We start from the raw sequence: 12,953 nt of genomic DNA on the forward strand, positions 1-12,953 counted from the left end.
GGGAGTGGCAGCTTGAGAGTCAAGGTTTGGAATTAGGAATGTGGGCGCTGTCTCTGACCAGCAAAGAGCTCGGTTTGGCTGGAACAAAGAGGAGGATGCAGCACAGTGAGGGAAAAATCAGGGCCAGACTGCGGAAGGCTTCTAATATCAGAATGAGCAACTTGGCTTTTACTTATTACACAGTAATTTATTTTAAATTTCATATTTTAAAACTGAGAGTCTTCTTGACGTTCTTGGTAAGTCTTACCTCTTCTCTGACTTGGTGGAACTGGACTACCTTATACAGGATATCCTCGTAATCTCGGATTCTCTCTCTCTGGCTTTGATGGAGGTGAATGAGGTCCTTTAGTTGCTGAGACTTCTCTTTCACAGGGGCTCCTCTGCCACTTAGCTCTTCCGATTCTTTTATAATGTACTGAACCTCATCACTGAGTTGCTAAAAAGTTGAAAGCAATAAAAGAAATAGAGCTTTTAGAGAGCTTTTTACTTTACATGGAGATCTCAATAAAAAACTCTTTTACTTGTTAACAAATAATTATTGTGAGCCTCACCCTCATCCCTACAGATCCAGGCACTGTGCTTGAGGCTGGGGATTTATTGCTCCATCCCCATCTACTCAGAAATTTTTTTTTTTAATTATGAGCAATGCAAAAAAAAAGTGTTTCAAACTTTGGTGATGAAATGGAAAGTCATGTATTTCTATGGCACACCAAGTATTCTAGGTGTTAAATAAATGTTAAATAAATGTATTTTAGATACTCTGTGAAACCATGGTCATCTCTGATATCTAGTACAACTAGAATCAGGAGGCATGATAAGAAAACCAAAAGAAGGTAAGTATAAAAATATATTGGGGGCAATTACTTGTCCTCTGTGATAAAAGGATGACCAGAATGAACCACCAGCTGAGCAACACAGCAGCTATGCTGCTTTAAAAGCAGTCATTCCAGAATCCACAAATAGCCACCACTTGCAGGGAGGGATAAACCACCTCCATTTTCTCCAGCACTGCTCAAATATCCCTTATAGGAATCCAGATCCTGGTGGACAGCTCAAAGAGGAAGCCACTACAAATTCAGGGTTGGATCTTAGGTCAAAGATACAAGTAATGGAAATGACTGAGGCTAAGGAGACAACTTGCAGAAGAGTGACCTAAAAAGGGTCTTCAAGTTGAAGTCAAGCATATGGGCATCAAGTATATGCACATCACAGTGACAGAGCTAAAGAAGCTTGGCAATGGTCCCTGACTGAGAGGAATCTACACACACACACTCTTGCTCATGTGTAGGGCTGTGTGCACGTGTGCGCACATGAAATGCAGACATGTCTAACACAGGGTTTATAACAGAGAACCTAAGAGGTGGGCTAGTTGAATTTTCTAAGAGTTTGGAGGAAAGAGTTCACTCTGGGCCACAATGATGTGTGTGCTTTGTGTATGTGTGTGCAGGGTAGTTATGTATCACATCAGTTTTGTCTTAAAGGAACTTAAATTAAATATTCCCTAAAGGAATCTTTAATCTTCTGGTTCTGGGATTCTTTAAAGCCAACACTTACAAAGTAGTGACAAACAGAAACACTGATATCTTAACTTTGCAGCAAAGAACAAGAATGCAGGCAGGAGGATAACATGAGTGCAAACTTTTTTAGCAGTTGTGTCAAGCTCAGGAGTGGCAGGAGGCAGAGGTGTGGAATGCATCAGCAGTCCGGGCCTGGGAACATGACTCATGGTTTTCTCCCTCACACCCTGAGGGCTCTCTAAGAGGGAGAACGGGAGAGCACAGCAGAATTCCTGGGATGGTGGTAGGAGCCTGGGGTGCCAGTGGGTGGGGAGAGTGACATCACATGATAATTACAGGGACAGAGGACAGCAGAACCTGTGTGTCAGAGGTTGAGTATCCTTGCTCTGTGGTATCTGAATCTAAAACATGTCTGTACCCCTTAGGAAAATAATTAGAGTAAATATATATGAGAAATACATTAATAAGAAAATAATTTAATGTAAATTAAACAATCTAAGATAAGAATATATTGAGGTCATTTTGTAGCCTGAATGTTTGAGTATTATCAAATACAGAACACTGCAGTAAAACAGGAAAATAATGTGTTTTTAAAGTGGATTTCTAGACAAGCTATGCCTTTGTTTTTTTTTTTAAAAAAGTAATTCATCAGAATATTAAAATTAATTAGGTGAGCTTCAACTGAACAGTTTTTAATTCTTTTTCTATTCACCCAAGGCCATCAATTTGTCTCTTCACCTGGAACTGAGGCTTCATTTCATTCCATTTTTTCCGTAGACCTAAAATGGTCTGGAGACTCCCTCCAAGGTCAAGTGCAGACACAGGCAGAAGTGCTTCCTGAAGAAGTTTTAAGTTGTGAGTAGTCTGAAATAAACATTAGATAGTTAGATGACCATGGTGTGTCATCACACTTCTCAGTTCCCATGAAAACACACAACCCAGCGTGAGCTTGTGGTTCTAAACCACCAAGGAACAAAAGCACAGGCCCTCTTTTTTATTGTGGTAAAATACACATAACAAAATTTACCATTTTAACCATTTTAAGTGTGTAGTTTAGTGGCACTAGAACATTCACATTGTTCTGCAACTATGACCACCATCCATTGCTAGAACTTTTTCATCTTCCCACACAGAAACTGTGCACATTAAACCTTAACTCCCTTTTCTCCGCTCCCCCTGACACCCCACCCCTCAGCCCCTGGTAACCTCTATTCTGCTTTCTGGCTCTATGAATTTGACTACTCTGGGTACCTCACATAAGTGGAATCACAATATTTATCCTTTTGTGTTTGACTGATTTCACTTAAGCTTCCAAGGTTCCTCCATGTGCAGCACATGTTAGAATTTCCTTCCTTTTTAAGGCTAAATAATACCCATTGCATGTTCCCTCACCTTTCTAAGGTGCTCTTTGAAGGCTCCCCACTGCTGTTTCACAGGCTTGCTTGCCGTGGCTTTACGTTGCCATGCTGTCCGAAGGCGGCTCAGTTCTTCCCTTTCTGCCTTCTGGTTCTCCATAGTGTTCTCCATAACGTGCACTTCATTTTTCACATTTAATATTTCATTTGCTTTTGCCTGTTAAATTAATCATCTATATAATGGCTTTTCTTTCCCAAGAAATACAACATTTTTGCATACAGCTATTTTAGGAGGCAAACACTTCATCATAGCCAAAGCAGAGCACAGTTCTGATATCAAATAAAGTATGAAATGTCTGTGCAGGGACACAGCTGGGCTCTTATAACCCATAATCTATGCTTGGACATCAGGTCCCAAGTTCTTCATGACCCTACTGGTGTTGAGCCCCCTCCTCTAGGATCTGTTTATTTCCTGGGACTTGAGGGATGACTGAATGATCACAGGGATTCAGAAATTCTGAAGTTGAGATCATTTCAATGCATAAGTGGGCTCCATCTTTCATTTTAACACACATTAGAATATGTCAAAATCTCAGTATCAAGAAACACGAGGGAGTAGATTGTTCCACACCTGTTTTTTTTAAAACTATCCCACTGTATATACTACAATTACTTTAAATTTTCCTTGTGAGTAGTTCCTAAAGTTACTTTCTTTTGTGAGAACCGAAATGTGCTTCTATATATAGTTGTCCTTCGGTATTCATCAGGTGATTGGTTCTGGACTCTCCACAGACACAAAAATGATTGGATACCAGTGTCCCATAGTTGGTTCTCCATATCTGTGGGTTCCCACATTCCTGGTTTCAAGCAACTGTGGACAGTGCACTATGTTTAAGTCTTCAGTTGGTTGAATCCATGGTTTGGGAACCTGCGGATATGGAAGGCCAACAGTATCTCTATATTTGTGTCTCTATTGTGCACCAAAAGCACAATATCTAAATTCCAAGACTTCTCTTCCCAACTTTCATATGTTCTAGCTACCTGATTTGAAATCCTTTAAAAAAGGGTTTTAAATAAGGGGAAATTCAATTAGAGGTAGAAGGATAAGAGAGGTAAAGAGTAAGACCATGTGCTTTTTTTATGTCCAAATATCAAAAAAAGCATAATATTTGTTTGGCAAAACAATAATCTTTACTTTGATGGCCAGGCTTTCTCAGTAAACTCCTGAATTTCTAAGGAGCAACTGCACATGGATTTCTATAATGGCAATGATAGCTGGGTATCTAAAAGTCAAAGGACCTTTTAGGTTATACTCAGAAGATGGTGTCATGAATATATACAGGATATTTTAAATAACAGACCATCTCATTTTTAAATTATTTTAAATGATATTAATATTGTGCATTTATATTTTTATATTAATGTAGACATTATAAAGTATCGTTTAACTGCAAAAAACCTGCAGGTGCTAAATGAGATTTCTCCAATGAATTTGGGGATCTGGTAATAAAATAACGTATTCTGTAATTATTATGAACTAGATGCACATATTGTGAAAGATATTAGAGAGTCACAGCAGGACCCAGAGCAAATCATATTTTTTACCTATGCTATAAATAAAGATAGGGTATCTTTCACATGTCATTAAGAAACTATTAATCAAAATGTAATATGTATAATTTAATGTAAACTTGGAATTTGCAGCATGTCAATTACAACTTCAATTAGAAGAGTACATGAACTGAATGAGGTCTAGAAAAGAGAGAGCCGTGGTAGGATTTGTTGATGTCTGGCTAGCAGGATTCAAGAAGAATGATTATGTATTTGGCACACTTATTATTTTGGCCACTCAAGAAGATTAAATAATTTGCCTGAGGTCTAGTTAGTAAACACACCACTCATTTTACTTCTGCATAAGGTCATGAGAAAATCTGCCATAATCTGGTCTAAATAAGGCACTAAATTACCCATTTTCCATGTAGATTCACAGACAATGAGTGGTCTTCTGACATCTTGCTTTTCAGATACCTTGCTAACTAGAAGGCAGCATTCCAGGTAGTATTCTCGGTATTCCCCACTATAAATTAGTAAACTGGCACTTTCACCAAGATGTCTGCCAGATATCTGTCCTAAATCACTTTCTCTGATCTTGTTGATTTTAGATGAACTGAAAAAAATTTTAATCCCAAGCTTGAAAATATGAGCCCTGGCAACCCAATCAAGAGCAGAACCCTCAGCAGAAAATCCCAGCTGGTCTTCTTCCTTCTTAACAACCAAACTGGATATCATATTTCACCAAAATGTTTGTTTAAAAGTCTAATGATCCAAAAGATATGAAGAGGAAAAAAATTGTTTTACTTGCTTTACCAACAATTTCATATTTCAGAATGTCACTGAACCAATGAAGTCAAGCATTATGTGGACTTCAATTCTTATTAATAAGGAGTGATTTATTTATCATATGACAGTGCTAAAGACCTTGGGGTTAAGTGGCCATGTTTATATTAAGATAAAAGACCACCAAGGTATGTAGTAAAATGCATACTATTTCTGAAAACTCTAAATGGACATATGAATACCATGCAATGTAAGTTTATTTAGAAATAGATATAAAACATAATTTTGAATGGGTTCCTGCTGTGGATCTTAAATAAAAATCTGACTATACAATCTTGAACATTTTAAATAAATAATAAAGGACTTTCGTTTCTGAGTAGGATGGAGTAGCCAGTGGCACGGCAATACTTCTGCCGAGAACAAACAGAAAAGCTGGATAAAATGCAGGAAGCAGCTATTTGAAGGCAACAAGAACAAAAGAGGCCAAGACTCCAGAAAAGGATGACCCTGGGAGTGGTGAGCTCACCTTTCACTTCTTTTACCCTAGCCAAGGGCACATCCCAATTCTGTGTACTGACAGGAGGCTGACCATAAGGATTTACCGGGGGACAGAGAAACCAGTAGAGCTTCTGACAGACATTTGTTGGGGTAGAGGGCTTCAAGGGCACATTTGATCTTCATCTCAGAACACTGACCCAATACTGAGGTTGTACAGGGCAGTGGATTGAAAAATTTAAGCAAAACCCTCTGAAAAGCAGAGTGAACATTTTCAAGCAGTCTCCCAAAAATCCCAAAATTGGAGATGGGGACCTGCCAGGGTGAGACCTCAGAAAATGCACCAAGCTCTAAGTTGAAAACGCCGAGAGCCCAAAATCAGCAAAACAGACGGAACCTCTACAGGACTCAACTCCAGACTCAACTCCACCAGCTCCTGATTGACTTAAGTGATCTTCCACCAACATCCACCTAGGTAAAGAAGATGACACCATCTGGAACCCCTGGAAGTTTTTTATAGATAATGCCCAGCATTTGATAGGTATTCACGTGTCATCCCAAGATAGGATTCCATGACTAGAAACCAAGAGAAAAAGCAGTGAAAAGAATCAACTCCAGATCCAGAGGGTAGAATTAGCTGAGAAACACTTCAAAATACCCATGATTAATATGGTCACCAGAGTACAGGAAATATGGAGAAAGAGAAGATGAAAAAGAGAATTTCATCGGCAATATAAATCTAACAAAAAAGAACCAACTGGAAATTCTAAAACTGAAAAATAAAATTTCTCAAAAGCAAGTTAGTAATAAAAAGTATAGACAAAAAAGTGCAGTTTGCAAATATGTAAATTCTCTCATGAGTGCAAATTAGAGAAGTACACAATCAAAAGATGGAAAAAGATATACTGAACAAACGTAAAATGTAAAAGATGGATGGATAGAGAGATAGAAAATACACGTTCTAACTCGAGGCCAAGATGGTGGAGTAGTAGGATGCTTGTGGCTCACCCTCTCCCACAGATAGACCAAGACTCACATCCACGGACCCACTCAGCCAACCAGAGCACCTGCGGAACTCCAACAGAACACTGTGCTCTTCAAAAGACAAAGACGCCAAAAATCTGTTTTATTCCTACATCGGCATTAGATAAATAAATAAACTCCTTTAAGGACCACAATAGATAACTGATACTCCATAAGCCACAGTGCTAGAGAGGTATGAGCAAGATGAAGAAGCAGAGAAACCATTCCCAATTAAAAGAACACAAGAAATCCCCTGAAAGAACAATCAATGAAATAGACATCGATAGCCTACTAGATCAAGATTTCAAAAAAGGAGTGATCAAAGTATTGAAGGAACTAAAAGAGATATTGTTTAGAGATATAAAATATGTCAAAAATGAAATCGAAGCTATAAAGAAGAGCCAAGTAGAACTGGTAAACTCATTGGCTGAGATGAGAATGGATTTAAAGGCTGTGCAAAGCCAACTAGCTAATGCAGAGGAACGAATTAGTGACCTAGAAGACGGGACAACAGAAAGCACCCAATCAGAACAACTGCAAGATAAACAAATAAAAACAAATGAAAGCAACATAAGGGACCTATGGGATAATATAAAGCATGCCAATCTTCACATAATAAGGGTCCCAGAAGGGGAAGAAAGATGAAAGGGGACTGAAAAGGTTTTTGAAGAAATCATGGCTGAAAACTTCCCAAACTTAAAGAAGGAATCAGATATCCAAGTACAGGAAGTTCAAAGGGTCCCAAACAGGAAGAACCAAACAGCCCCACACCAAGACATATCACAATCAAGATGGCCAGAGTCAAGGATAAAGAAATGATCCTAAAGGCAGCAAGGGAAAAACAAAGAGTGAGTTACAAGGGAACCCCCATAAGGCTCTCAGCTGATTTCTCTACACAAATACTACAGGCCAGAAGGGAGTAGCAAGATATATTCAAAGTCCTGAATGAAAAAAAGATGCAGCCTAGGATACTTTATCCAGCAAGGCTATCCTTTAGGATAGAAGGAGAGATAAAGAATTTCACAGACAAGCAAAAACTAAAAGAGTTTAGCAACACTAAACCCATGCTAAAAGAAATATTTAAAGGTCTACTCTAAATAGAAAAGCAGCAGGATGCTACAGAAATGAGAAACTCACAACTGGAAAGGTGATAACTCATGAATTACAAATAAAATAAATACGAAATTGTAAAAGAAGACATCTAAATCATTAAGAATGGGAGAGGGAAACAAGAAAATATAGAGTATTTTTTTTCTTTCTTTTTTAAATTTTTTGTTTTCAGCAGGATAGGTTCGAGATATAGTAATGGGCTAATAGACTTACAGAAAATGGTAACCACAAGCCAAAAACTTACAAGGGAGTCACAAAAACTAAATAAAATCCAAGATAATACAAAGGAAAATTACCAAACCACAAAAGGAAGAAGAAAGGAACAAAGAGGAAATACCAAATCAACTGCAAAGATAAGTTCAAAATGGCAATAAACACACATCTATCATTAATTTCTATAAATGTTAATGGACTAAATGCTCCAGTCAAAAGACACAGAGTGGCAGACTGAATAATAAAGCAAGAACCTTCAATATGCTGCATACAAGAGACCCACTTTAGGGAGAAGGACACATACAGATTGAGAGTGAAAGGATGGAAAACGATATTCCATGCAAATAGAAAAGCCAAAAAATCAGGTGTTGTAGTACTGATTTCAGACAAAATAGACTAAAACAAAGGCCACAAAGAAAGATAAAGAAGGACATTTTATAATGATTAAAGGAGTGATACAAGATGAGGATATTACATTTGTTAATATATATGCACCCAAAATAGGAGCACCTAAGTACATAAAAGAATTACTAACAGAGATAAAGGGGGATATTGATGGGAATACAATCACAGTTGGAGATTTTAACACCACATTAATATCACTAGACAGATCTTCCAGACAGAAAATAAATAGGGCAACAGAAAAACTAAATAATACAAAAGAAACATTAGATTTGGTGGATATTTTCAGAGCATTACACCCCCCAAAAATAGGATATACATTCTTTTCATATGCACATGGAACATTTTCTAGGATTGATCATGTACTTGGGCACAAAGGAAACCTCAACAATTTTAAGAAGATAGAAATTATCTCAAGCATCTTTACTGACCACAATGCCATGAAACTAGAAATCAACAACAGAGAAACAAAGGAGAAAAAAAGGAAAGCATGGAGACAAAACAATATGCTATTAAAAAACCAATGGGTCAATGAGGAAATCAAAGCTGAAATTAAAAAATACCTTGAGACAAATGAAAATGAAAGCACAACCACACAAAATTTATGGGACACAGCAAAGGCAGTGCTAAGAGGGAAGTTTATAGCAATACAGGCCTTCCTCAAAAAAGAAGAACAATCCCAAATAAACAATTTAACCCACCAGCTGAAAGAACTAGAAAAAGAAGAACAAAAAACCCCAAAGGGCAGCAGAAAGAAGGAAATCATAAAGATCAGGGAGGAAATAAATAAAATAGAGATTTAAAAAAAACACACAAAAAAATCAATCAAACCAAAAGCTGGTTTTTTGAAAAAGTAAATAAAATTGACAAACCTCTGGCCAAACTCACAAGGAAGAAAAAAGAGAGAGCACAAATTAGCAAAATAAGAAAGGAAAATGGAGAATTACAACAAATAAAACAGAAATACAGAATATCATACAAGAATATTATGAAAAACTATATGGAACCAAACTGGATAACCTAGAGGAGATGGACAAGTTTCTGGAAACATACAGTCCACTAAGACTGAACCAAGAAGAAACTGACCACTTGAACAAACCGATCACTAGAAATGAAATCGAAATAGCAATAAAAAACCTCCCTACAAATAAAAGTCCAGGACTGGACAGCTTCACCGGGGAATTCTACCAAACATACAAAGAACTCATACCAGTCTTTCTCAAACTCTTCCAGAAGACTGAAAAGGAGGGAATACTCCCAAACTCATTCTATGAAGCGACCATCACCCTGATACCAAAACCAGGCAAAGACACTACCAAAAAAGAGAATTATAGGCCAATATCACTGATGAACATAGATGCCAAAATATTAGCAAACAGAATCCAACAACACATAAAAAAGATTATACATCATGACCAAGTGGGGTTCATCCCAGGGACACAAGGCTGGTTCAACATACGCAAATCAATCAATGTAATACATCACATCAACAAGAGAAAGGACAAAAATCACATGATCATCTCAATAGATGCAGAAAAAGCATTTGATAAAATTCAACACCCATTTATGATAAAAACTCTCACCAAAGTGGGTATAGAGGGAACATATCTCAACATAATAAAAGCTATATATGACAAACCTACAGCCAACATAGTACTCAATGGTGAAAAACTCAAAAGCTTCCCACTAAAATCTGGGACAAGACAAGGATGCCCACTATCACCACTCCTATTCAACATAGTCCTGGAAGTCCTAGCCACAGCAATCAGGCAAGAGAGAGAAATAAAAGGGATCCAAATTGGAAAAAAAGAGGTAAAAGTGTCACTATATGCCGACGACATGTTACTATATATAGAAAACCCTAAAGGTCCCCACAAAAACTGATCGAAGAGCTGATCGAAGAATTCAGCAAGGTAGCAGGTTACAAGATTAACGTTCAAAAATCAGTTGTGTTTCTATACACTAACGATGAATCAACAGAAAAAGGAAGTAAAGAAACAATCCCCTTTAAAATAGCACCCAAAGTAATAAAATACCTAGGAATAAATCTAACCAAGGAGGTGAAAGAATTATACACAGAAAACTACAAACCATTGATGAAGGAAATTAAAGAAGACTTTAAAAAATGGAAAGACATCACATGCTCTTGGATTGGAAGAATCAATATTGTTAAAACAGTCACACTGCCCAAGGCAATCTACAGATTTAATGCAATCCCTATCAAATTACCCAGGACATATTTCACAGAACTAGAACAAATCATAATAAAATTTGTATGGAACCATCAAAGACCTAGAATTGCCAAAGAATTACTGAAGAGAAAGAATGAGGCTGGAGGAATAACTCTCCCAGACTTCAGACAATACTATAGAGCTACAGTCATCAAGACAGCATGGTATTGGTACCAAAACAGACATATAGGCCAATGGAACAGAATAGAGAGTCCAGAAATGAGCCCACAAACTTTTGGTCAACTCATCTTCGACAAAGGAGGCAAGAATATACAATGGAATAAAGACAGTCTCTTCAGCAAATGGTGTTTGGAGAACTGGACAGCAGCATGTAAAGCAATGAAGCTAGAACACTCCCTTACACCATACACAAAAATAAACTCCAAATGGATCAAAGACTTAAACATAAGACAAGATAAAATAAACCTCCTAGAAGAAAATATAGGCAAAACATCTGACATACATCTCAAAAATGTTCTCCTAGAAGTCTACTCAAGCAATAGAAATAAAAGCAAGAATAAACAAATGGGACCTAATGAAACTTACAAGTTTCTGCACAGCAAAGGAAACAATAAGTAAAACAAAAAGACAACCTATGGAATGGGAGAAAATTTTTGCAAATGAAACCGACAAAGGCTTGATATCCAGAATATATAAGCAGCTCATTTGACTTAATAAGAAAAAAACAAACAACCCAATCCAAAAATGAGCAAAAGACATAAACAAGCAATTCTCTAAGGAAGACATACAAATGATCAATAGGCACATGAAAAAATGCTCAGTATCACTAATTATCAGAGAAATGCAAATCAAAAACTACAATGAGGTATCACCTCACACCAGTCAGAATGGCCATCATTCAAAAATCCACAAATGACAAATGCTGGAGAGGCTGTGAAGAAAAGGGAACCCTCCTACACTGCTGGTGGGAATGCAGTTTGGTGCAGCCACTGTGGAAAACAGTATGGAGATTCCTCAAAAGACTAGGAATAGACTTACCGTATGACCCAGGAATCCCTCTCCTGGGCATATATCCAGAAGGAACCCTACTGCAGGATGACACCTGCACCCCAATGTTCATAGCAGCACTATTTACAATAGCCAAGACATGGAGACAGCCTAAATGTCCATCAACGGATGACTGGATAAAGAAGACGTGGTATATTTACACAATAGAATAGTACTCAGCCATAAAAACCGACAACATAACACCATTTGCAGCAACATGGATGCTCCTGGAGAATGTCATTCTAAGTGAAGTAAGCCAGAAATTTCTGAGAAAGAAAAATACCATATGAGATCACTCATATGTGGAATCTAAAAAAAAAACAAAAAACCAAAAACAAACAAACAAAGCATAATACAAAACAGAAATAGACTCATAGGCATAGAATACAAACTTGCGGTTGCCAAGGGGGCAGAGGGTGGGAAGGGATAGACGGGATTTCAAAATTGTAGAATAGATAAACAAGATTATACTGTATAGCACAGGGAAATATACACAAGATCTTATGGTAGCTCACAGAGAAAAAAATGTGACAAGGAATATATATATGTTCATGTATAACTGAAAAATTGTGCTCTACATTGGAATTTGACACAACATAGTAAAATGATTATAAATCAATAAAAAATGTTAAAAAAATTACTTCCAGGACTCAAAACTTTGATCTAGGCTGGAAATTATTAAAATAACATGTTGTTTCAAGGAAGCAGTTGTTTATAAATTATTATGTATTTTTGGTGTGGATTTACTTTTAGTCTTTATATTAGTAAATATATACCTTCTGCTCTCCTTAAGAAGAGTAAGTATTGATAACATTTGTTAATCCCTCTTACTCCATATCCTTTTGAGAAATATCTTCCAAAATAAAATGGATTTATGTCATGTAAAAAAAAAAAGAAAATATACGTTCTAAATGTTCCAAGTGAAAAATAACTTATCTTTCACAGTGAAGCACCTACGTAACAGAACATAGGCAAAATCTCAGCAAGTTTTCTCTGATGCTTAAAGATAGTATTAGATAAATTAGAATTATTTAATGCATATTTTGTTTCCATATATATTTAAGAAGAGTGCAAACATTATGTAATAATTGTACCCAATAAAACTGAAAAAGGAAAAAAATATAAAAGACATACATACACACACACACACACACACACACACACACACACACACACACACGAAAGAAGAGTGGTCTCCAAACAACATAGTTTAAAACAAGGAATATAAATGGGAAATTGTAGCTCAAAGTAGATGAGAATAG

At 36.9% G+C, this 12,953-nt stretch overlaps 1 protein-coding gene across 8 annotated transcripts in view; it reads right to left on the bottom strand.

The window, feature by feature from the left end:
* The window catches only part of CCDC141 (coiled-coil domain containing 141), a 195,146-nt gene that overhangs the window by 34,852 nt on the left and 147,341 nt on the right, over positions 1-12,953 (bottom strand). For all 8 annotated transcript variants that reach the window (XR_004319964.1, XM_032479842.1, XM_032479840.1 and 5 more), the window contains 3 exons: positions 2,910-3,089; positions 2,256-2,381; positions 248-436 (listed from right to left, as the gene is read on the bottom strand). Coding sequence is in view for 7 of the 8 variants with exons in the window: in XM_032479842.1 (XP_032335733.1) it covers positions 248-436; positions 2,256-2,381; positions 2,910-3,089 (495 nt within the window). In the remaining variant the exon portion in view is untranslated. The remainder of the gene's footprint in view (positions 1-247; positions 437-2,255; positions 2,382-2,909; positions 3,090-12,953) is intronic.

This window comes from Camelus ferus, chromosome 5, assembly GCF_009834535.1.
Source record: "Camelus ferus isolate YT-003-E chromosome 5, BCGSAC_Cfer_1.0, whole genome shotgun sequence".
NCBI classification, from domain to species: Eukaryota; Metazoa; Chordata; class Mammalia; order Artiodactyla; family Camelidae; genus Camelus; species Camelus ferus.